The 26090-nt window shown below is 44.5% G+C and overlaps 1 protein-coding gene across 1 annotated transcript in view; it reads left to right on the top strand.

Annotated features, from left to right (window-relative positions):
- Nucleotides 1–26043, top strand: part of MYO5B (myosin VB) — a 211660-nt gene extending 185617 nt beyond the window's left edge. The window contains exons 32-40 of the mRNA XM_063076684.1: nucleotides 2491–2584; nucleotides 4827–4970; nucleotides 8258–8409; nucleotides 10111–10200; nucleotides 13517–13667; nucleotides 15169–15454; nucleotides 16101–16275; nucleotides 16882–16962; nucleotides 25075–26043. Coding sequence (XP_062932754.1) covers nucleotides 2491–2584; nucleotides 4827–4970; nucleotides 8258–8409; nucleotides 10111–10200; nucleotides 13517–13667; nucleotides 15169–15454; nucleotides 16101–16275; nucleotides 16882–16962; nucleotides 25075–25227 — 1326 coding nt within the window. The 3' untranslated portion in view covers nucleotides 25228–26043. The remainder of the gene's footprint in view (nucleotides 1–2490; nucleotides 2585–4826; nucleotides 4971–8257; nucleotides 8410–10110; nucleotides 10201–13516; nucleotides 13668–15168; nucleotides 15455–16100; nucleotides 16276–16881; nucleotides 16963–25074) is intronic.
- The last annotated feature ends 47 nt before the right edge of the window (nucleotides 26044–26090 follow it).

Genomic DNA, 26090 nt, shown 5'->3' with positions numbered 1-26090 from the left:
CATCATTCCCCTTTATAACCAGAAGACCCATGGTCAGGTGCCAATCCACGCCGTCCCAAAAGGGGAAGTGGACCCTGGACCACCAGCTCTCTGAATAGGACTTGTAGACACATGCTCCTCCCTCCCTCCCTTTCCCTCCCTCCGTCTGTCTGAACGTCACTATTTGTCACACATGTGTGTAAGCAGGTGGCTTTACGGAAAGAAATGCACATATTAAATTGTTGGGCCAGCTTCTGCCAGGTCAGGGAGGCAGCTGAGGAAATGCATTTGTCAGCCCACGTTCCCTGGAGGGTACTGGCCAAGTTGTGTGGTGGGTGGCCACCTTACCAGAAGGGCTGTGCCCCGTGGAGGTTGGAGGTAGAGGTAGGAGGTACTGCGTTAGTTCTCAAGGACGGGGTTTCCCAGGCCACAGCTTAGGAGACTCAGTGAATGGAAAGAGGTGGGCAGTCCTGCCTTTGGAGATCAATAGCGCAGAAGACAACAGTGTGGTGGGCCCCTCTGCGGGGGTAGTCCTCCCTGGGGCATGAGCCTGTGTTGCCCAGCAGGCAGGAATGGGGAGGAGGCCTCCAGCTTGCAGCCCTGTGGGAGATTCTTTTGGAGCATGGTCTGCCTTTTTGTGGACCCATAAGCAGAGCCAGCCACAGCAGGCTCCAGGGACTGTTGGTATTTTCTTTTCCTTGTTTTGCAAGGATTCTTGCTGACCACAGGCTGGCTGTGGAAGCAGTGGCACCCAGCAGGGAGGAAACACGGGGAACCCCAACACAGTGTTCCGGGGAGCCTTGGAGGTTGCGTGTGTAGGTAGTCAGGGGAAATGGCCTCAGGCTGGAGTGGTTTGAGAGGCTGTTGAGGGGATGATGTGATTGTTCTTGGTAGCAGCTTGAAAAGTTTAGAGATGTCTTCAGGCATGATCGTCTTTCATTTCCAAGATTCCTCGTGGGTCGATCTCACTCTTCTGTGAGCCATCTGTCATTTTAGCCTCTGTGACTTTGGGCCTCAGTAGCTCTGCAAGATTACCAGCCACTGTGGCTAGTTCTGTGTTCCCTTTCATTTGTCCTAAATTTGCTGACTTTAAGCTTTCAAGATTCCCAGGTAGTTCCAGTGTGCTGCAAAGTTTGAAAGCACAGTTTTATATGGTTCCCCTTAGCACGTTAAGAAATGCAGCCTTCTGGGACTCCGAAGGAGGGGTGTTGGCTTAGAGAGCTGGCACACAAGCACGGGAGTCCAGCAGTGCAGAGCCATCATTGGTGCCATGCGTCTGAAGTCTGCCCCTGCTTGAGTGTTTCACATGGAGTATTGCACTTCTGTGGCAAGGCTGGCTGACATCAGAGCGCAGAGGACAGAACAGGAGCAGAGCCTGGCTTCTGGGTTCACCTTAACTTGTAGAAGCTCCTGGTGTTTAATCAGCTGCAAGAAGGCCTTGGAGCTTCTATTGTCTGCCCTGCCAGGGTATAGTGAAAGTTTACAGAACAATGGTGGAAAAGACACAAGAAGCACATTTTTGTCTTTTGGGTTTGGTAATGTCCTATAGAGGAACTTGGGACTGGATGGCAGTTGCAGTCCCAGCATCCCAGAACTGACTCAGTCTGGAGCAGCTCTGCTGCCCCTCCTGTCATTTGGGCTGGATTTTTAGATACCTCTCAACTTGAGACCTTTTTTTAAAAAATGTACTTTTTAATCAAGATAAATAAACGAAGTCTCTAACAACATCTATAACTAGGTTTGTAGTTTGCAGTGGCCACAGCGCTGGGCTTGAGCTTTTTGCCTGGCTCTTATCTATAGGCCAACCTTAAAAAATTGTCACCCAAAATGTTTTCAGAGGTTCCAAGATGGAATGTCTACTTCTGTATTCCCCATCACTCCAGTCACTGAGGCTGGGCTCTGATGGTGACAGAACAGAGGCTTCTCTTCTCTCTGCCTTCCTGGCCACAGAGGACCACTGCCCAGCTGGAACAGGGTGACATTAATGACAGCACAGTCCTTCCACCAGCAGCTTGCTATTCTAGATCCCTGTGGACCAATTTGTTCCTAGTGGCCAGTTGCTAGGGATTGGAGCCATGGCCAGTGTCTGGTTTTGCTTCTGGGCCCCAGATAATCTTGCTGGCCCACTGGCTCTTCCAGCCAAGTGCCCCCGCCCCCCACACCTCCACCTGTTCATTCCTTCCAGGGCATTGCCCACCCTACCTAGGACACCCAGGCTGAGTGTCTCTCCTGGGGGGTTGGCATGGCAACTTGAGGAGGCTTGGCTTGTGGAGCCTTGGGATCCAACAAGGCACCAGAAAGCCTGAGTTGGGAGGAGTTTGCCCTGTTGTTACTGAGAGAATAGACTGTGACTCATCCCTGGCTTCCTGGGTTCCAGAGCAGGAGCAGCAGCCTGTGCTGGGCAGTCCTTCCAGGCGGGTCCCTGCGCCTTCCACTCCAAGTGAGGATTTCACCCCCGCTGGCCAGGGCAGGGCTCAAGACTGTTCTCACACTGCTGCCTTCTGTTTTCAGGATCTTAAAGAACAGGTAGAAAAACTGGAAAAGAATGAGAGGAAGCTCAAAAAACAACTGAAGATTTACATGAAGAAAGTGCAGGACTTAGAAGGTAGGGTGTGCACGAGTGTGTGTGTTGTGTGGGGCAGAGGTCACCTGCTGCACCCGCGGGACGTCAGCTGCCTGCCCTTCCGCCTCTTCCACATGCTCTTCCTATTAACCCCGTTTCCTGGTGGCTGTGCCAAGCCCAGCCATGTGACACCACTAGCTTATGTGTGTCAGCTGCCCAGAATCTGGACAGAAGACACTGGAACTCAGCAGGTGTTTGGGTGCTTACTCTGAGCAAGGCTCTGCAGGGCTGGAGGAGTGGGAAACCGAGACAGCAACCTGGTGGTCCCTGCCCTCAGAGGGCTTAAAGTCGGGAGGCAAGAATTTTGGTGTGAAAACATGCTCTGTGACACAAAGACCCAAACCACAAGGGCCTTGCCCCATTCTGTGGGGTGTCAGGATTAATCTTCCAATCTGGAATCTGGCCCAGAGAGGTCAGACGTAGATTTAAATCAATCTTCCAAAAGCACTCACAATGTTCTCTCCCTCTGACTCCCTCCTGCGAGTCTAATGGTGTCACTCTGTGCACATGTCACCTGCTTGGAACCTTCGCCCCACCCCCCCAATCACCTGGATACCCCTCCCAATCCTTCCCTCTCAGCCCAGGAGCCACAACCCCATGTTCTGGCCCTACATGCCTTTTGGGTACAGCCCTGATCACAGATGTCTTTTTACTTGTTTAACCACCTGTTTATGTCCACCCACTGCTCTAGACTGGAGGCTTGAGGAGGGCTGGGATGTCTGTCTCCTTCAGCCACGGGTCCTGCCCCACCTGGGCACATGTTCAAATGTGGACAGGTGTGATCTCTTTAGCGGGCCATCCTCCATCTTTGGATTTCTCGTTTTCTGCTCCCAGAGCTCTTGTTTTTCTGGTCTGTTGGCTTTAAGCTTTTCCCTTTTACTCAGTCCTGAGGACCGTCACTCCCTCTCCTCCAGTGCTACTCTGTCCTCCCCTTCCACTCCCATGTGACCAGCCCTTGTCCCCTGTTCCCAGACGCCTCAGGAACTTCCAGTCCCCTGCTCTGCTCACAGTGCTGTCCATCCTCTGTCCCTTCCTCCTTGCCTGCAGAACAGAGCCTCAGCTCTTGCTGGCATCCTCTCCATACTCCCGACACCCCTCCCCCATGAAGCCTCCCTCCAGCCTGTAGACATGCATGGAGCGCACCCCCAGCCCTGGTTGTCTCTTGCCCTGGTCTTTTCCTATGCATCAGAGACTTGTGTGAACTGGAGCTTGGTGGGTTAATGGCTCAGCCCCTTCCTTGCTGGTGGTGAGGGTCCTTACCACCCTATACCCCAACTCCCCCATCTGGTCCTTCTAGCTCCAACAGACAGTCTCCTGTCCAGCCACTGTCAGCACCCATGGTGCACGCTCCTGGCTTGGCACCTACCCAAGCTGTTTCACAATGTGCATTTCTGTGTGAATGTACAGACATGTCAGCTTAGCTAGGCTGGCCGGGAACAAGGTTGGGTACTCCACCGTGTCTGTTCCTGTGCTTAGGACAGTGCCCTGTGTGCAGCAGGCACCCTGACGTGCTTGGGGATGTCTCTGTGGATGCCCACAGCCCCCGTGGTGTCAGGCTGAGGGAAGGCCTGAGCGAGGGTTGACCAGGCCTTTATACCCCCACCCACACCACTGCAACTCCTCCTGTAGCCGCATAGACTGCATTTAGCAGGTTCCCAAACTTGAATCTGCACTTGGATGCTGAGGACAGTTTCTTGTCACACCCCTGGCACCGTCCTGCTCCACTGCCTGCTGCCCATAGACAGTGCTGAGCCTGACCTCGAACACCTGGGGATGCACTGCAGCTGTGTCATGATGGTCACTTCATGGCCACACACAGGGTACCAAGAAGAGCAGCCCTGACTAGGGCCAGCAACATCCTCCCAGAAAGATGGTATCCCTTTTTTACAACTTGGTAGGGAAAACGACACGGCTGCCTAGCAGGACAGGTTGGACATCCTGCTGCCTGACGTCCTTCACAGGTTTTCTCTGGTCCAAAGCCTGCCCTCTGCCTTTTTGGGTGTTTCTTCCCTCCCTTGTCTGGTAGTGGACCTCAGTGTTGGGTGCTGAGCTCCTCTTGGACCTTGAACCATGGCCCAGGCTATGGGATGGAGCGTGTAGATGTTGTGGGAATGCAGAGAGGCCAGAATGCCTGGCCCCTGGACTGGGTCCAGACCTCCACCCTCCCCACGGGCCTCTGGCTGGAGGTCCCCTTCATGCTTCCTGTTGTGTCTTCCCTGCTCAGCTGCCCAGGCATTGGCCCAGAGTGAGAGGAAGCGCCATGAGCTCACCAGGCAGGTCACCGTCCAGAGGAAAGAGAAGGACTTCCAGGGCATGCTGGAATACCACAAGGAAGACGAGGCCCTCCTCATTCGGAACCTAGTGACAGGTCAGGACCCACTGTCCTCTACTTGGCCTTGCACTACCACAGACCCCCTCACCCTCCCACTCCCCACGCTTTCTCATCCTCTACCACCCACCTCCGGTCTCCAGCTGCTGCTCCTGCTAACCACCCACTGCTACTCCAGATACAAATTGGACCCGACCAAGTGCAGACGAACATAAATGCAGGAAAGTAGAGGCAGAGATGGGAGGAGCTGCCCACGTGGGTCCCACCTGCCCCACAGTCACCCCAGTGGCAGCCACTGTCCCCATTCCTTAGTAAAGCTCTGTATGGGCAACAGTGCATTGGCAGTGGTAGCAGCTCACACTTTTGGAGCACATCCACAGAACCTGAGAAGGTTCTGTGCCAAACACATTATCCTTGTCACCCCATTTAATCCTCCCTTTAAGTAGAAGCTACTCCATTCTCATTTTACTCTGGAGGAAACTGAGACTCATTCTAGGAACATGCTTGGTAAGTAGTGGACCAAGGATTCACATTGCTTCTGTTTGTGTAGCACTTTACAGTTGAGAAGTGCTGTGTGATAGTAGCACGTAAGAGCTAGGCAACTGGAATCAGATGGCCTGTGTTCAGACTTGGCTCCTCTCCTTCCTAGCCATGTGGGGAAAAGGGTTGTACCAATAGCATGGAGTTGGGGGATTAACATATTATTGCTCACAGCATCTTCCCTGGATCAGCATGGAAGTTGGGAAGAAACACAAAATCTCAAGTTCCACCACAGGCCTCCCAAATCAGAATGTGCATAGCAAGATGCCAGGCAGTTCACATGCTCGTCAGGCTCTAAGGAGCACTGAGTTCCTGCATGCAGAGTGCCTAGGGTCACCCTGGTCCCATCATGGAAGGTCTCAGGGCTGGTCTTTACTGTCCCTGCATTCACCTGCCATTCCTCATCTAGCCATGGGGCTGGGTCAAGGCTGGCTGCCTGACCCATAGCTCCCCAGGGTTACCAGGCAGCTGTGAGAGCCACTTAGCAGAATCCCCCCTCCCTGGTTAGGTCCTCAAAATGGCAAGATCCTCCACCCCAGCAGCCGAGAGGGAGAATTTTCCCTGTTAAGTCAAAAGGGGAGCCTCCTACTCCCCTCCTGGCTGCTCAGCAAGTGGGGAGAGAGTATGTGTCTATTTGCAGGTTGCTCAGCTTTGTGCCACAGCAATTCCATGTGCATTGGGAGGGGGACGCTGCCTTCTGGGGCTGTTGTACAGGGATCTTGGGAGCTGCTTCCTCACCAGCCCAGAGCCTGCTTTGCCACTTGTACTGGCTCCCTCCCCTCTGGTCTCAGGCCCAGTCTGGCTCTATGCCATTCCAGCAGCCCCCTGCAGAGCTAGAAGAGTCTTAGAGGAGAGAGACCTGCGTGAAAAAAGGAGGACTCTGTGGTAGTCTGATCCTCTGGGCCCTGACCCACTAGCTCTCTTCTCTGTGGTGTCTTAGTGTTCCCACCTGTAAAATGGGGATACCAACCCTGCCTGCCCTAGCACGTGAAGTATGACAGAGGTGCAAGTGCTGCGTTAAAGCTGCAAAACTCCTCTCAAACGTGAGGAATTCAAAGAAGTGTACTAGCTTTTGCAAAGGTATTTGAAGCTCAGATAAGAGGTAAACATTATTTTAGTGACATTTATATAAGGTTATTGAGGTCCCACGCTTCTGAGCACTGTGCCGAGGGCTGAGGGATACAGGGAGAATGGAGCATGACTTCTGCTTAGAACAGATTTTGCTACAGCTGTTCGGTTGGGTGTTTTCAGTAGCCTCCTTATTACTGAGGATTTTGCTCTCTTACAAAGGTTATTTTCCTCTACAATTGTTCAACAGTTAAACATCATGTAAGTTCATTTTAAACTTTCTTAAATAGGCTGCATCTTGTCAAACAGTTAGGAACAAAACTTTAATCTCTGGTGAGTGAAACTCAAAGTTCTCAGCATCACAGTTAAATAAGTAAGACTGCTTAATAAGTTAAGTAAGACTGCTTGTGCCAGACAAGGTGGCTTCTGCCTGCTGTCACTGCTCAGGTGGCCTCAGGCAGGTCAGCTCCTGCTGAGCTGCCTAGGAAAAGCACCCAGTCATCTTCTCTCCAAAGACCCCATCCAAACGAATGCCAAGACTGATTGACCACCTCTTAGGTGCCCAGCACTAGCTAGTTGGCATGGTGGAGAGAGAAAAGTAGTCTTGGTTCCCTGACCCCCTACCACCCACTGCTTGGTTGCTAACAAGATGCTAACATTTAGCTGGGGAGCCCAAGCAAGCCTTGTTCAATCACAGTAGAACTTTCCAAGGCAGGACAGACTGTGCGTAGTCTGCATGGGGATATTGAGTGAAGGTCACATGCTGGGATGCAGCCTGGGCCACAGTGAGAGCCCTGGGGCCTGAGTCTGCCATCTGCTCTCACCTGTCATCTTGTTTTTATGCCAGGCCTTTCTTCCTGCTTTGTGGGCTTCCACAACTCAGTGCTTAAAGCCTGGTTCATTGCTCCCCTGGCACACTCTGGCACAGAAAGCAGTCTGGCAGATTCTCCCTGGCCCTCCAGGGGCTTTAGCAGGGAAGGGCCAGTGGGAATTGTGGGACACAGAAGAGAGCGGTGGCGGGGAGTGAGAGGCTGCTGCCAGTGGTGGCACTGGGGAGAGGGGAGTGTAGCTGTGGTCAGCCAGGGGCCTGCTTGATCTATTTGGCTGTGGCATCTGGACAAGTGCTGCCAGGTAATGTGTTCCCAAAGAGACCACCAAATGGGCCTGAGGTTGCTCCAGCCTTCCCAGCCCTTAGCAGATTGGCTGTGTTGTTAGGAACATGCAGTTTGCCCAGTTCACATGGGGCCAGCCCTGCAGTCCGGCACTGTGCCCTCGCAATCTGGCTCTGTGCCCACAGTAGGAAGTGGGGGTGCCAGGAATCAGGAGTTCTCACCCCACTGATCTCGCCCTGGATTGGGGCCCTCTTAGCTGAGGACTGTGGTCATTGCATAACTTGTAAGCTCGTGAGTTCTTTTCCGTGTTGTAAGGAGTGAAGCATCAGGAAGGAGCCTGTGTCAATGCTGTAGTGCTACATGGTTGCATTTGCTTTTGCTTTTGCTTTTTAACAACCATGTCTGAAACAACTGGTAGTCTGGGTCAGAGGAGTTTGCATATCCCAGGCAGCTTCTCTCTGCTTCTCTCCCAACCCCCATGGGAGATCTATTTCTAGATAAGCTGCAGGGAAATACTGAAAACATTTTTACTTCCCACGAGGATTCTGACAGCCCCCAGGGTGCGCTATATCTGACTCTCGCTGTTGCTGCTGTCATTGCCCTTAGAGCTGAAGCCCCAGATGCTGTCCGGGACAGTGCCCTGTCTCCCCGCCTACATTCTCTACATGTGCATAAGGCATGCAGACTACACCAACAACGACCTCAAGGTGCATTCCTTGCTCACCTCCACCATCAATGGTATCAAGAAAGTCCTGAAGGTGAGTGACCCCTGCAGAAGGCTAAGGTTTGTAGTGGACTCACAGCTGCTTCTCGGTGTCTGGGTTTGCAGCAGCGAGTTCTCCCAAGCCTCCAACTCTGAAGCTAAGAGAGGTACAGAAGCATGCATGTATCAGGGTGCCCAGCAGTTCCCCAAGAAGGATGCTCAGTCTTAGAAATAGCAGGAAGCCCAGAGATCCAGCATGGCTCTCCAGGCACCTCCCTGCTGAGCCTCCAGGGCCTCACACTACTTACAGAAGCCTTGGCCTGCCCGCTGCCAGAGAGGCTAGAGAGATGGACGGCTGTGGCCGAGGGTGGGCGGGCCTTGCCCTGGAGCAAGTTCAGGGACACAACTGGAAAACAAGCCCTTTCCAACATTTCCAAGAGGCTAGTGCTTGCTGCCAGAGAGGGCTGCTGACATTAGCCCACTTCCCAGATGAGGCAGCCTGCAGGGGACAGGAGGGGGCTACTCACAGGGTGTTGAAGCGGCTCGGTAATGCCACCTGAAGGCACAAGGTTCTTCATGAGCATAGTGGCGGCACTGCAGCGAGAGGCTAGCCTGCAGGGAGGTAAGCCCTGTCTATGTGGACGCTAGGGCTAGGCAGTGGGAGGTGAGATTTTTGAGAGAAACTGGCCCTCAGGGAGAGGGATTTCTACCTGCTAGCAGGCTGGGCCCCAAGTGCTGTTGCTCTTAGAGACTGTCTTCAGTCCTCACACACACTGTCACTTCCAAGATGCAAGCCAAAAGCATGGAATCCAGACCAGTCCTGGGGTCTGCTGAGCCACTGGTCCTTGCTCTGAGAATGCCAGAGCCAGTCTTTAACTTCTGGCTTTGCACCATCAGTAGTGGCATTGTCTTCCCTACCGTGGGCTCCACGGGTGATTTTATCCACTCATGTCTCTAAACATGTATCAGCTATGTGTTGCTGACTCTCACATTTGTGTCCCAGCCTTTACCTCCAGCCTTTATGAGCTCCAGCTGGAGTTTTGGGCCAGTTTAAGTCAGTCAGGGTCTGACTACAATTTCACCTCCTTAGAGAAGCCTTCCCAAATCCTGAGCTAAATTAGTATGCCCCAGTACCCCCAGTCGCTTTCTAGTCAGCCTCCTTGTCTCATTGTCATAGCACTTACTACTCTCTGACATCTAAGCAATGATGATGCTTGCCTGACGAAGCCGCAAGGCTCAGCGCGGCAGTCGAGTCAGAGCTACGCTGGCTGTCGAACAGCCCTTTTCACTTTGTTAGGGAGAGTTGAAACCATTGGACATCTGACCTCTAGACAAACAGGACATCAGAATATTTCATTGTCACACTCCCTAGCACCCCTCCTGTTGGGTAACTGGTAGTTTGGAAACAGGGCCGGCTAGCCCGTGTGAGACTAGAGCCCAGGGCTGCCGGGACAAGCCTTGCCTATGTCACTTGGCTTTGCGTTCTTCCACTGTGGAGGCAGCCTGTTCTTGGCGTGTGTTCCTCTATGTGCAACACTGGTCGGGGACCAGGAAAGGGTTCTGTGTACATCTCTGGTAGTGGAGGATAGTACGTGCCCTCTCAGCAGGGGGGTCTCACCTCTGTGCCCTGCCTGTCATTGGGGCTGCTTGGGAATGCTGGGTAAGAGTGGGAAATATGGAAAGAGAGGTACCAGATCAGCATCTACCAGGAGGGAGCCACTTACTCATGGCTGGGGCTGTCCTTTTCTTTTCACAGAAGCACAATGATGACTTTGAAATGACATCATTCTGGTTATCCAACACCTGCCGCCTTCTTCATTGTTTAAAGCAATACAGTGGGGATGAGGTGAGTGGTAAGATAAATGCCCAGAGGTGTCCCTACTTTGTCCAAATGTGGTTCTGCGGTACTTTGTGTCCCCCAAGGAGCCTTTGGAGCACCCTCTGGGACCTCAGACTGTGCCTTACTGAGCCTGGTGGCTAGAAGCAGGAACAAGGCAGGCCTCAAGAGACCTGGGCCCCCAGAAAGTACTCCTGCATCACAAAAGTAGCACTGGTGGGGACATGAGTTGGCATAAGCCAGCCATTGTCAGAGAGCCCCTGGGATTCTTCAGGGAAACGCTTGTGACCTTCAGTTTCCAAAGCAGCCCTAGAAGGAACCCCATTTCAGTGATGTTAGAAGAAAGCACAGTTATCTAGTGTCTAATACTGTCTCCTAAGCCAACTGATTAGTTTGTCCATTTCAAGATAGAGGTAGCCACAAGAAAAGAGGCGTCTCATAATCAGGACTACATTTGTACAAACAGACCTTGAGGCCCAGCTTCGTGTTTCTATCCAAATTTGATTTCCTGGCCTGACGCCCAGTTGGCCCTATCATTTCATGTTTACTCTGGACCTCTAGGCCAAGCTTTACCTAGAACTCATCATTTCCAACTTTGGTCCCTGAAAGAACTTTTCCCAGGCTTTGCATTTGGACCTAGTACCATCTGGCATGCTTTCACTCTAGTTTCTCCAGTCAGAATCCCAAATTGTTCCAGATCTGCTAACTCCGAGATCCCTGTAGGTCTCCCCAACTTTCCTTTCTCCACTTCCTTTCACGTATCTCATATCCACCCTTCCTAAGGTCAAGATGTACTGTACACCAAAATAGTGCAACAAATTTTAAAGCTTTATTCCATCCGTTGGGCCAAAACAAATTTTGCCAGACTCTTCACCGACGAATAATAAAAGGATATGCCTCCCAGTCAGTATTACCTTCTTCGGAATGTGGCTTGACTCCATATCTCTCCTAAGAATCAGAACTTCTCTTGATCACCTGCTTTTATCATGAAAAGGATGGGTTAAAAGTTGAAGTGGCCTTCATTTCATTTTTTTTTTTTTTGGTTAATTTCCTGCATTTATTCTCCAGACCAGGAAGTTACAGCACGAGAACATAGATGGGGTTTTTGCTAAGTATAGTTTAACAAGTTTAACAATAGAAGCTGGTAACATTCAGTAAAACAAGCAAGGTGACATTCCATAATACAATTTTCAAAAAGTTAGCTTGATCTTAGCAAACATTCTCTTCTTACAGCAATTTCCCAGTATCTTTACATATCAATCAATAACCTGTCTGTCTTTGAGCCAGCAACCTCGCTGTGTTACAATTCTTTATCTTACAACAGAGACTATAGCCTAGAGAAAATTTCCTTTTCTTTGCAAGGTTAACATTTGAAACTGCAAGGCTTTCAAAAACCAGGCTCTGTGAAATACATTTACTTTATGTATACTCCACAGGAAAGGAAGACCACAGTGGTGCATTGGGCTTGCAGAGGGAGAGAGTATGCCTTGGGATAAAAAGTGGAGGGTGGGGGGATAATGGGAAGGGGAGGGAGGATGGGGATAATTGGGTGGGGGACACGGGGTACAAACACAATTTGTGGTAATGGGCATGCTGCCAGTATGAATCTGGCCTTCACATCTTGGGCACAAGGGGTGACAATCAGCTTCATATCTCATGAATATTCATAACCAATAAAAAAAAGTCAGAAGGTGAAGGACTGAATGTGACAGAGAAGAGAAAGAAAAAAGATGCTCACAAAAGGAGGCATGACCTTCAAGACAGGAATGGTTGATATTGTCAATGCAGGGACTATTCAAAGCTTTTATCTCTTTTTGTGCAATAGGTTTTTAGTCAGGATGGTTAGATATTCTGAATTTTTAGACACAGGTAGAAGTAAAATATCACTGTGAACAGCCACATGGGTGGTGTTGGAGGTGTGGGTGCTGAATGACGTTTCTATGGTTCTGCTCTGGGTTTAGCCCAGATATCCCAATCTAGGTGGAGCACCCTCTGTTGAGTCCCATCTCTCCACAACTCCTCTTCTTCCCTCCTATCTCAGTCTCTTCTCTTCTTTCATCCCTCATCCCTTTCCCTCTTCATGGCTCTGTCTGCCTCCCTGTCCCAGACTATTACTTTGCATCTCTCTGGAGCTCCCCACCATGGGGGACCGTGGGGATGTGGTAAGACCACAGGAAGAAAGCAGAAAGATTTCCCATAACTGATCTGAACGTTTCTCAGCCACAACCTCCGGCAGCATCTTTCCCCCACCCAGCTGGCTGGTGGTGGCCGCAAGAAGTGGCCTTCATTTCAAACCAAATGCCTTCTGTTACATAGCCACGATATTACTTTGAGCATAGAACTACATTTAATGTTATTTCATTGAGGTTCATCGCTTTACCCAATGTTATATATGTTCTAAATGGGACATTGTATAAGACTAGGGCAAGACCAAGAACTCCATCACGCTATGCTTTTGTTACACGTGCTTATCTTCTCAGGGACAAGACTCACACCACAGCATAACCAGAACTGTGTAGTCTAAATAACAAGGAAGAACGAATGAGTGAATCTGTCTAGCTAGCTATCCCAGTTATCTCCGCTTCCACCTGCTTTTGTTTCTATTAAAAATTGCTTTGTGATGTGACAGCACGGGAGGCTTTGCTGGGGATGGTCACACTTTTGAAAGCACTAATCTTTTTGGCTGCTGTTTGTTTCTCTTGGCCTGAATAAAGAGGGCATTGGTCACAATTCCTTTTGATGTCAGCCGTTCTTGTAACTTAATGTTATTTTATTTTGTTAATACAGAAAGAGGACACAGTGCTGTAGCATGGAACCACTTTAGTTCATTTACTAATTCTGATAACCACAGATAGAAACCAAATAAAATTTCTCATTATGCAAACATATAATCTGGCCCATGGCCATGCTCCTTTAGGGGCCGTGTGTAATCGGACATTTTAGGGTAACCTGGCATACGGGGGAGAGCACTGAACCAAGAGTCAGAAAGCACACATCCCTTTTTCTCTGGACTGGTACCAACCTGAGTTTTGCTACCTTAGGGAAATCATTTCACCTTAAGGATTTGGGCTAAATGATTTAGGCCTTTTTAATCACACGGTTGTGACTTCTCCATCATGTTGAGGCTTTAGACTACTTGTAAATTCAAGGGCCATCACTGAGGCTGTGAAGAACTGACAGCGTTTTGTAGAACATTAAATAAATAGAGAAGGCCTGGGTGGAACCCCACAAATAGGAGAATGCTAAAGAATGACCAGAGCCCCAGAAGTTGCTCTGATCGGAGCAGACCACAGAATCTCAGTGGCGCACGCCTCTCCATCTGCAGGGCTTCATGACTCAGAATACGGCGAAGCAGAATGAGCACTGTCTTAAGAACTTTGACCTCACCGAGTACCGCCAGGTGCTGAGTGACCTTTCCATTCAGATCTACCAGCAGCTCATTAAAATTGCCGAGGGTGTGTTGCAGCCCATGATAGGTAAGCTGGCAACAGGCCATCTCCATCACTCATCATGGGGTCAGATGAGGGGAAGATGTGGTAGGCATTCCCTGATACAGGGGACAACACACATTAGCCACAGCCCCCAGGAAGCCAGGACCTTCCCAGTGAAGGCAGCTAAGGAGGTGTGTGCACTGTGCTTAAGGAGAGCTGTGACATTCTCAACACCATCCCATAAAAATATATGATGTAGGGTTGTGACAGTATAGACGGTTTTTCCTTCATCTCTTTTTCTGTAATACATTGTATTATTTTTTCCCAAGATAGATTAATTTTAATAGGTAATAAATATAAATTCAAAAGGTATAAATGTATATTCAGTGAAAAAAATCCTCTTGCCCATTACATACTTTATTCATGAAAAAAAAAGCATTAAGAGTGTTCATGTGAAAGAACACAGCAGTAAGCATTCATGTAATAAATATTTATTGAGCACTCACTTTGTACACAGCAGTATACTTGGGCACTGAGCACAAAATCAGAATTTAAAAATAAGAGCAGTTATATTTTAAGTGAAAAGAAAAGTGATGTGTATCTACATCACTCACTGGGAGGAAACTGTACCTGGACTGTGTATAATGCTTTCCTTGGGTCTTACAACAGAAGTAGGGTATAGGTGAATTCCAAGTAGGACCAATCCAGAAATACATATCCCTTGGGCTAAGGTTCAATCCGGATCCTTCTTTCTGTATGGCAATTTTCTTATAAGGTGCCAGACAGAGAAAGAACTGACATCCTAGGCTGGAGATACCTCCTAATTCAGAATAATGGGATGGTTAATAGCACCAGTTCTGGAGGTAGACAGACCTGGGCTCAGATCCTGGCCCTGCCCACTTAGTAGTATAATTTTAAGCAAATTATTTAACCTCTTTATGCCTCAATTTCCTTATCAATAAAATGGGTAGTACCTCATAGGTCTGTTGGAAGATTGAAAGAGATACTGTACATAAAATACCCTGCACATATATAACCATTGCCCAATAGATATACAGACCAACTAACCTAATATTTACATAGTCAGTGGCTGGGCCAGTACTCACTACACTCAAATTGCTCACTTCTTGAACTTTGTGCTCTCAACACAGGCAGCACAGAATCGAGCTTGTTGGTTCATGCCCATTATCTTTGTCCTATCACCAATAACTTTAAGTGAAAATCTGGTCCATGGCCATTTTATTTCATATAGAGGGCTAGCCAGTTAGCACAGTTGGTTAGAGTGTGGTAACACCAAGGTCAAGGGTTTGGATCTCTGTACTGACCAGCCACCAAAAAAAAATTTTTTTTTTTAGTTATTTTATTCCATGTAAAGACCAACACTGAAATTCTTTGCCAATTATGGTTAAGTTGCTGAGCATGTCGACATTGTACACTTCAGGATGGTATCATTGCTAAAACCCCAAGTGCTATATGACCTGTGGTCTAAAAACAGATCTTGTTTGTGGGGAACATGCAAGCTTCTCTAATCATGCTTTTCTTTCAGTTTCTGCCATGTTGGAAAATGAGAGCATACAGGGTCTCTCTGGTGTGAAGCCAACAGGCTACCGGAAGCGCTCCTCCAGCATGGCAGATGGGGATAATGCATACTGCCTGGAAGCCATCATCCGCCAGATGAATTCCTTCCATACAGTCATGTGCGACCAGGGCCTGGACCCTGAGATCATCCTGCAGGTGTTCAAACAGCTTTTCTACATGATCAATGCGGTGACTCTTAACAACCTGCTCCTGCGGAAAGACGTCTGCTCTTGGAGCACAGGCATGCAACTCAGGTAAGAGAGACGCCTGTCACTCCAACGACATGGACAGAGTTGGCCCCTGCCAACACCAGCTAGAATCAGAACACAAGCTGGTTGTTTCCAAAAATGAAATCCAAATCTGATCGTCCCTGTCAAAGTTAGTAGGTGACTCAAATCCATCACCTTTTTGTTTGTGGGTTAAGTTCATCAAACACTAAGATGGTGACTGGGTAAACATATTAGTTCAAAGCTTCAAGACGTTTACATACTCTCAAGACTGCATATACAATGTGGATAGGTCAGAGAGAAAAATCAATAAGTTAAGAGGCATGAAGGCTCACATAAAAGTATAAATGTTTGTGAATGTTAAATACAAATTGTTTTCAATATATTTAATACCTTTTTTCCCCATTACTTATACAGACACTTCAGGTGTTTCATCTTTGCTTGATTTTAAGCAACTATTCATTCATTCATTCATTCATTCATTCATTCATTCTTCATTCAACAAATAGTTACTGAGTGCCAGGCACTTTTCAAGTTTTTAACCACGTGAGATAATAAAGTGAGGAGAATGATGACATTCTTTGCAACAAGACCATGAGACACAACAGGGGTTCTCATCCCAGTGAACTATGGGGACCAGCTTAACACAGCTCACTTTTTACCTATGGCTAAGGTACAATATAAGTCAACTTGAAGAGTGGCTGCGGGGAAGAAACCTTCACCAGAGTGGAGCAGTTCAGACCATGGAACCTCTGATCCAAGCAGCCCAACTCCTGCAATTAAAGAAGAAAACCCATGAGGATGCAGAGGCCATCTGCTCGCTGTGTACCTCCCTCAGCACCCAGCAGGTATGAGCATTCTGTGCCTCTATCAACCATGGTAGCCAGAGCAAGCCCAACTTCCATTTCACATCTGGTCTTGCCAGTGGCTATTTTTTTAATGTCACACTCCTAGCCTCTGTATACCCCTAATGATAAAATTCTGAAGTGGCAGCTGATGGGATGTTGCTGGATGAACCAAAGACCACTTTGGTCTGTAAAACAAGATGCCACAGCTACTGTTTTCCAGTAACTCTCTGATCCCTTTTGCTCAGTTAGAAAAATAATGTGGTAAACCCATAAAACACCAAGCTTAAGGGACCCTCAGAACTCTTCTGAAGAAAGCTTAAATTTAAGAGACTGAGGATTTCAGGCAACAATTTTCTAAACTCCTCATTATCTATAAGCCACCAAGCATATGAAGAGGGTGGGTGGGTGTATAGGTAAAAGGGCCCAGCTCCACCAAGCAGCTTGTTTGCTGGATGTAGATTGCTAACGTACATCATTCCAGCTCCATCTACATTGCGGGTCTTGTCTAAAGAGGGTTATGCTCTTGTACCAATATCATATATTCTTTAAAATTCAAAAGTCATGTTCATTTAATTCTGTGTGAAATTTTGCTTCTTATTACAACAGATTGTCAAAATTTTAAACCTTTATACTCCGCTGAATGAATTTGAAGAACGGGTAACAGTGGCTTTCATACGAATGATCCAGGTGAGTTTTAAAATATTAATCAATTTTGTAAAGTCCTAGTCTAAAACTAATAAAGTAAATTGAAAATTTAGGTTTTAACCTTGCTTCTCTTTATTAATAAAATACTCGTTACATTATATGCTATAAGACCTTACATTCCTAGGCTTTCTACTTAGGTAAATATGAACCATGTTACCCATGAATAACTTACTATATGCACACAGGGGACTGAACTTTTATAATCTCTGCCTCTCAGATTTTAGACATAGTCTAAGTATCATTTCATTTGCTACTAGCATGTTACTGAACTATAGTACCAAATGGAATTAACAAAGTAAGCAGAATATTAATCCTACCCACAAGTGGAACTAAGAAATGTTCTTTTAAGAAAACAATTGAGCTTTTAAATCTTGTCTCTGAGACTTATAATATTTGCCCTTAGGAATATGCTTGAAAGAAAACATATTAGGGAAATGATTACTTAACTCTGTCTTCTCTTAAGATGATAGGTATTTGTTACTTAAAGATGAGCTTCCTTAAACTGAGCCCAAGGTGATTATGTCTGAGTGCCTGATGAACTTTATGTGTGACTGTAATGAAAAGCATTGGAATTATAATCATGTTGTGATTACTCAGCTCCCATGACTACATGTGGGGAACACCTTGGGGACACATATTACTTTCTCAAACTATTAAATGACCTCTTTAGCTAGTGAAGTGATGCCAACGCGAAACAAGGATTTAAAAAAAAAAAAAAAAAGTGGGAAAGTGATCAGAGGAGGAAGAATCAGGAAAAAGGGAACCAAGTGGAGGTTTATCAAAGACATTGGAGAACTTGAGAAAACATGGGGCCTTTGTAAAAGAAGCTGTTCCCTTTGACGTACTCTTTGGATTTTTTTCAGAGCTTGTTATAGTGTTTCAATGTAGAGATCCACAGATTTAGAAAAGAGGGCCCCTGTTCTGAAAAGAGCTGTGGCAAAGACTAAATAACTTTAGCCTCCTGTCTAAGTGGGGATAGAGACTAAGAGTTGTTCTCTTAAGAACAGTAGCGGAATGCAGTGAGTTATTAAAGATATAGACCACAGAGAGAAGCAGGCAGAGACGCACCAACATGGACATATCAGAGGGCTTGGGGGTGGCCCTGACTGAAAGGACCCAGTTAGGATACATGTGAAGTCGACTGCTACAAGCAGGGGAAGAGTTTGATGACAGAAGAGAAGGCACTGAGATAGCTGACCCTGGACCCACTAGTGATTTTTATGGAGGACTGATCATTTACACAAACAAAAGTACAAGCTTGGAAGGTCTCACTTGGTTTTGACTATCTGACACACACACATTAGAAAGAGAACTATAACTGCTTATAAGTTGGCAACAGCACTGTTTACAAGAAGAGAATTCAGGCCAAACGTAAAGGGATATATGCCAAGTCAGACTGCAAGTTTAATGGTTGAGGACATAGGAAAAGTGTAATGGAGTTTAAGGGTCAGATATTCTCTGAAAATATGTAGTCAAATTCTGATTCTTCCTCTGATTATTTCAGTATCTGGAAATTCTATCCATAAAAAAAAAAAATCTTCTTGCGTTTTTGCCAGCTGGAGTCTTATGTTCTGTTTCTCCCTGTATAGTTCTCAGAGGAAATGAACCATCAGGCCCACTTTCCTACACGTGAACTCATATGTACCATATATACAAGTGGCTTGTTAATGCAAACTATTGCTTGGGCACTATGGGCAGTATGTACTGAACTTTAAAAATGTAAATTTGAGGGGCTTGTTAAACTCACCAAAGAGGATTTCTGTGAAATGACTACCTTGTGAATTTTAATTAAGTGTAAACACACCTTTTGCTGTTGAATTGTAATAATACAGGTAATACTTAACTTTTCATGTCCCATTTTCCTACTTTCCTTTACAATTTCTTCAGAGCCTTTAGATAGTAGAGCCTACTGACACATCTGACCAATGCAGAGAAACAAAAGGACCTTAAGTGCTATAAAAATGCTTTTCCAGAGCCTCCTGCCATTTCATATTTTATGTGCATTTTCGTATGCTGTGTGATAGGTGTGTAATGATATATGCAGCAAAGCTCAGAGTGGGCTGAGAGTGAGCTGTCAATGATCCCAGAAAGATCATTCCTTCAGGTTCCACCAGAGCTATTTGGTGTCTTGAATTCATGAGGCTGTTGTTTATTCCTCCCTAAATATCCTTATCTCTTTCAAACTTCTCCCCTGATTATTGCAAACTACTTTTTCAAACTGTTAGAATTACTTCAAAATTTTGACCCAGCCTTCCAGATGCCAAATACATGGGTATTTTGTGATTGACACCTGGACATGTAAACAGTGCTTTCCATTCATTACCCAGGTAACTGATGAGAACATGGACAATTCTATGTTCCACTGCCACCAGAGAACCATCTCACGATCCTACCGTCTCAAGCTACAAACCTGTTGCCCAGCACTTTTCAAATGCTTCCACGTTATTTACTGACCTCTGCCCCAGTTTCAAGTCTTATGTAAAACAGAGATGCTATAAGTGTTGAGTCAGCTCTAACATCCGACAACTGGAGGAGTTTAGCAGCTTAATATCCCTTGGTCTTCTCATCTGCAAAATTAGGGAAATTATGAAATTTCTAGAGAGTCACAAAATATCAAAATATTATCACTGTTTGAAGCAATAATGGTGACTTGTCCTGATGAGGAACAAACAGTTTTCATACCTCAAGCTAGTATGGGATGACCTGTGTTTTCATAAAATCAGGATACATTGATTTTCCTCCTGGCAATACTCCCACAGTTCAATGGCCTTTCTAAAAGAACAGCCCCTACCTGTAATTGATGGTTCAGAGGTTAATGGTTAACAGACCAGTAGGACAGAACAAAGGAGCATATCATAAAGCAATAATAATAGCAAATACAGCACTCCCCACCTGCCAGGGACTGTACTCAGTGGTTCACACGTGTTAACGCCTTTGATCCTCACAACCTTATGAGAAGGGTCTCTCCCCATCTCCCTTCTGGTATGTTTCACCATTTTTAAGTGTATGATTCAGTTGCATTAAGTACATTCACAATGTCATGTAACTATCACCACTATCTATTTCCAGAATTTTTTCATCATCTAGAACAGAAACTCTACCTATTTGAGCAATAACTTCCTATTTCCACCCTCTAGCCCCCAGCCCCTGATGGCCTCTTCTCTGCTTTCTTCTCTATGAATTTGTCTGTTCTAGATATTTCATGTAAGTGGAATGATACAGTATTTGTCCTTTTGGGTCTGACTTCACTTATAATGTTCTCAAGATTCATCCATGTTGTAGCATGTATGAGGGTACTTTAAAATTAAAAGTTCATGGAAAGATTCGTATTGTCTTTTAATTCTATTTTTTCTTGAACTTTTTGAAGTATCCTTGTATCAGAACTTCATTCCCTTTTGTGTATATAACACATTTGGTTTATCTGCTCATCTGTTGATAGACACCGCAGTGTTTCTACCTTTTAGCTATTGGAATAATCCTGCTATAAACAAACATTGGTGCCCAGGTATATGTTTGAGTCTCTGTTTTCAATTCTGTCCAGTTTATACTTAGCGGCAGAATTACTGGGTCATATGGTAATTCTATGTTTAACTTTTTTAGGAACCACCAAATTGTTTTCCACGGCAGCTACACCATTTTACATTCCCACCAGCAATGCATGAGGGCTCCAGTTTCCCCACATCCTCACCAGCACTTGTGATTTTCCAGGTTTTTAAAATTATAGCCATCCTAGTGGGTGTGGAGTGGCATATCATTGTGATTTTGATTTGCATTTTCCTAATGACTAGCATCTTTTCATGTGCCTATTGGCCATTTGTGTATCTTCGTTGGAAAAGTGTCTATTTAATTTTTAAATTAGATTGATTTCTTTTTGGTATTGAGTTGTAGGAGTTCTTTGTATAATCTGGATATTAAATCTTTATCAGATGTATGATTTGCAAATGTTTTCTCCTATTCTGTGGGATGTCTTTTTGCTTTCTTGATAGTGTGCTTTGCATCAAAGTTTTAAATTTTGAGGATGTCCAATTTATGTATTTTTTTTTCTTTTGCTGCCTGTGCTTGTAGTGTCATTTTTAAGAAACCATTGCCAAATCCATAAAGATATTCCCCTATGTATTCTTCTAAGAGTTTTGTAGTTTTAGCTCCATTCACGTCTTTGATCCATTTTGAGTTAATTTTTACAAATGGTGTGAGGTAAAGGCCCCACTTCCTTCTTTTTCAGATGATATCCAGTTGTCCTAACACCATTTCTTGAAGACACTGTCCTTTCCTCATTGAATGGTCTTTGTATCCTTGTCAAAAATCAATTGACAAAATATGTGAGGATTTATTTCTGGGCTCACTGTTCTGTCAGTCTATATGTCTGTCCTTATGCCAGTGTCATACTATTTTGATTACCATGGCTTTGTAGAAAGTTTTCAAACAGGAAGTGCAAGTCCTACAACTTTGTTCTTTCTCAAGATTTTCTTGACTATTCAAGGTCCCTTGAAATTCAATATGAGTTTTAGGATGAGGTTTTTTAATTTCTGCAAAAAAAATCCTTGGGATTTTGAAAGGGATTGCATTGAATCTAGATTGCTTTAAGTAGTATCGTCATCTTAACAATAATAAATCTTCTAATACGTGAACATGGGAACACGTATAAGTCTTCTGATACATTCAATTTATTTAGATCTTCTTTCATGTCTTTCAGAGGCCTTGCACTTCCTTGGCTAAATTTATTCCTAAGTATTTTATTCTTCTTGATCCTGTTGTAAATGGAATTGCTTTTCTCTCTGCTTTTTAATTGCTATTGTATAGAAATACATTGATTTTTGTATGTTGGTTTTATATCCTGCAACTTTGCTGAATTCACTTATTAGCTTTAACAGTTTTTTTGTTTGCGTATGGATTCTTTAGGCTTTTCTACATATATGATATGGTGTCTGCAAACAGAGATAATTTTACTTCTTCCTGTCCAAATTGAGTTCCTTTTCTTTTTCTTACATAATTGCTGCCTAGAACTTCCAATACTATGTTGAATAGAAGTGATAAGAACAGGCATCCTTATCTTCTTGATCTTAAGGGAAAAGCTTTCACTCTTGAGTATGATGTTAGATGTGGGTTTTCCACATATGGTCTTTATCATGTTGAGGAATTTCCCTTCTACTTAGTTCATAGAATGTTTTTTTATCATGTCAAATGCTTTTTCTGCATCAGTTGGGATGATCATGTGGGTTTTTTTCCCCTTCATTCTATTAATGTGGTGTATTACATTGATTTTTGTAAGTTGAACCAACCTTGCATTCTGGGGATAAGTCCCACTTGGTCATGGTGTATAATTGTTTTGATCTGCTGCTGAACGTAGTTTGCTAGTATTTTGTTGAATATTTTTACATCTATATTCATAAAGGATGTTGGCCTGTAGTTTTCTTTTTTTGTAATGTCCTTGTCTGGCTTTGGTATTGGGGTATCACTGGTTCATAGAATAGGTTAGGAAGTGCTCCCTCCATTTCAGTTTTTTGGAAGAGTTTAAGAAGAATTGGTATTAATTCTTTAAATGTTTGGTAGAATTCAGAAGTGAAGTCATCTGGTTATGAGCTTTTCTCTGTTGGGAGGTATTTGATTACGAATTCAGTCTCCGTACTTGTTATAGGTATATTCAGATTTTCTATTTCTTGAGTCAGCTGTCAACTGTTTTCTGGTATGTTTGTGTGTTACCAGGATTTTGTCCATTTCATCTAGGTTATCCAATTTGTTGGTAGAAAATTGTTCATAGTATTCTCTTATAATCCTTTATATTTCTGTCAAATTGGAAGTAATGTCCTCACTTTCATTTCTGATTTCAGTAATTTCATTTCTGAGTTTAGTCTTCTCTTTTCTTAGTCTAGTTAAAGATTTCTCAATTTTTTTGAACCAACTTTAATTTCATTGATTTTTGTATTCTATTCTCTATTTCATCTCCATCTAATTTTTATTATTTCCTTCCTTCTGGTGGCCTTGAGTTTAGTTTGCTCTTCTTTTTCTAGTTCCTTAAGGTATACAGTTAGGTTATAGATTTCAGATTTTTCTTTTTGTAGTGTAGACATTTACAGCTATAAATTTTCCTCTTAGTATTACTTCCATCACATCCCATAAGTTTTGGTATATTGTATTTTCATTTGTCTAATTCTCCTTGTGATTTCTTTAACCTACCTGCTATTTAATAGCATGTTCATTTCCACACATTTGTGGGTTTTTCATGTTTTTTTCCTTCATTTATTTCCATTTCATTCCATTGTAACCAGAAAAAATATTTTGTGTGATTTCAATCTTTTTAAATTTACTAAGACTTGTTTGTGAAACATATGGTCTATTCCAGAAAACATTCCACGTGCATTGAGAAAACTGTATTCTGCTGTTGAGTGGAGTGCTCTCTATATGTTTGTTAGGTCTAACTGGTTTACAGTGTTGCTCATGGCTCTATTTGCTTATTGATCTGACTGGTTGTTCAATCCATTATTGAAAATGCAGTATTGAAGTATCCAGCTCTTTTTGTAGAACTATTTCTCCCTACAATTCTGTCAGTTTTTGCTTAACATATTTTGGGGCTCTGTTACTAAGTGCATATCTGTTTGTAATTATAATATTATTGGTGGATTGACCCTTTTATCAAAATATAATGTCCCTCTTTGTCTCTGGAAATGACTTTCTCCTTCATTCTTGAAGGGTAGTTTTGCCAGACTTTAACTATGTCATCCCACTGCCTCCTAGCCTCCATAATTTCTGACAAAAAAAATCAGCTATTAATCTCATTTGAGGATACCTTGTATGTGACAAGTCACTTTTCTTTTGCTGCTTTCAAGATTCCCTCTGTCTTTGGGTTTTGACAATTTGACTATAATATGTCTCACTGTGAATCTGTTTGAATTTATCCTGCTTGGGGTTCATTGAGCTTCTTGGATGTGTATAAACACATCTTTCATCATATTTGGGAAGTTTGGGGGCATTATTTCTTCAAATATTTCACTGCCCCTCTCTCACTCTCTTTTCCTTCTTGGGCTGCTATAATGTATGTGTTGGTACGTTTACTGGTGTCCCAAAGGTCCCACAGGCTCTGTTCACTTTTACTCATTCTTTTTTCTTCCTCCTTCTTAGATTGGTTCATTTCCATTGCCTTATCTTCAAGTTTACTGATCCTTTCTTCTGCCTGCTTAAGTGTGCTGTTGAACTCCCTTAGTGAATTTTTCACCTCAGTTATTTGAGTTTTCCTAAAAATGTCTGACTTCAAATAGAGGGAAAAGAGGGAGGGGCTGTCCCTTTAAATCTTCCAATTGATGCCACCTGGGGAAGCTACTGCATCCCAAGAGAAGCCGAAATCAAGACAGGGATCTGTGTTGGGACCCACCAGACCAACCAAAGTGCACAACCCCAAATTTTTGTAGAATGATGTCCCAATGCCTGCCTGGCACCAGCCAGCTGCTCCAGGAATGCAGGTTGCTGTCCCTGTAGCTGCAGTGAGGCTGAAGAATGGTGGATGGTAGCTGGTTCACACACTGCTCTCATAGCAGAGATCAGCTTCTCCCTTCTTCAAGTATCTCCTGGTGGCTATAAGTGCCTAATTACTCCTTCCAGCTCAGTGGTTACTTCAATGAAGAGACCAACCCCTAGAGCTTCCTACTCTGCCATTTTATGTGATGTTACTCTTCCCCATTCCATTCAACAGATGAAGAAACTGAGGCATAGAAAAGTTCAGAAGTTTGCCCAGGGTGGTGCCAGGATTAGAGCTCAGGCTGTCTGCATCTAGAACTGCTTTTAACCACTTCACTACAGTGCCTCTCCACGTGATTTGCACCCAAGATGTATTTTTATATTCTCCCTTAGATGGAAATTTTTTTAAATGCCAGAATTGGGAGAGTGCTTATAGTTATCTGATCACCAACAAGCCTGAACGTGGGCTTCTCTCCATGCTAAATACCTCAAGAATAGGGAGGCCACATTCCCCTGATCCTGAAGTCCTACCTAATTATCTCAGAAACCTTTCCATGATATATGCCAATTCACTTTTGTGAATTCACTTAAACTGGCTATTTTTACATGTACTAAGTATTTATATGGTCTTATTCTTCCCCACAGGCACAACTACAAGAGCGAAATGACCCTCAGCAATTGCTATTAGACTCCAAGCACATGTTTCCTGTTTTGTTTCCATTTAATCCATCTTCTCTGACCATGGACTCAATCCACATCCCAGCGTGTCTCAATCTGGAGTTCCTTAATGAAGTCTGAAGATGCACATTTCCAACATTAGCTTGATTCTTAATGAGAATAAGAAGAAAGTATATACAATTAAATGAATTCAAGGATCTGTTAAATCTGATAAAAGTGGATCAAAACAGAGATTGTGAGCCTGTGGAGAGGGCTGAACTATACAGAATAAGACATACCTGTCATTTTTTGTACCTACTGCTCAGAATAAAAACACTTGAAATATGGAAGATATTAAGTTTGATTTCAGTCTATAGAAGTACACATCGTAATCTACAGCCACCAAGATGTCCCCATGGCCATATAAAAGGTGCCAGTTCTATAAAATGGAAGCTGCCTAGTTTTGATCTTTGTATATAACTGGAGAATACCTAAATTAAAATATTAATAATATGTAAGTTACATAAATTGCCTTCAAAGGACTTTTAACAAATAATGGTACTAATGACCATCCATATACCAACATTTCCCTAGGTTGACAAACCATAGGTGTGGATGAGTTTGTGGTGAGATGTTTTAAGAACAAAAATATGAGGGGGTCTTCAAAAAGTTCATGGAAAGATTCATATTATCTTTTTATTCCACTTTTTTACATGAACTTTTTGAAGTACCCGCATATTGGCCCTGTGCCTTCTGAGAAATTTCCCCAAAGTATTTTTATTGGCCAGTGATACAGAGACAGTGGTGTAATTCACCTCCAGACCAAACATTTTGACTATTGGTTTCTGAAGCAAAATTAGAAGACCCAATCCCCTAAAGTGCTCAAACCTTTCTGTGGAGTCTTGGGTTTATGGAAGAGTCATGCTAAAAATGCTGCTGGTCCTAACTTCAAATGTGAGCAAAGTGGAAAAATATTGTTTCTGATGTTAGTCCATGCAAACAAA

Source organism: Cynocephalus volans, chromosome 13 (genome assembly GCF_027409185.1).
Source record: "Cynocephalus volans isolate mCynVol1 chromosome 13, mCynVol1.pri, whole genome shotgun sequence".
In the NCBI taxonomy this organism is placed as follows: Eukaryota; Metazoa; Chordata; class Mammalia; order Dermoptera; family Cynocephalidae; genus Cynocephalus; species Cynocephalus volans.
The sequence above is the reverse complement of the archived record's forward strand: the minus strand, read 5'-3'. Positions and strand labels throughout refer to the sequence as shown.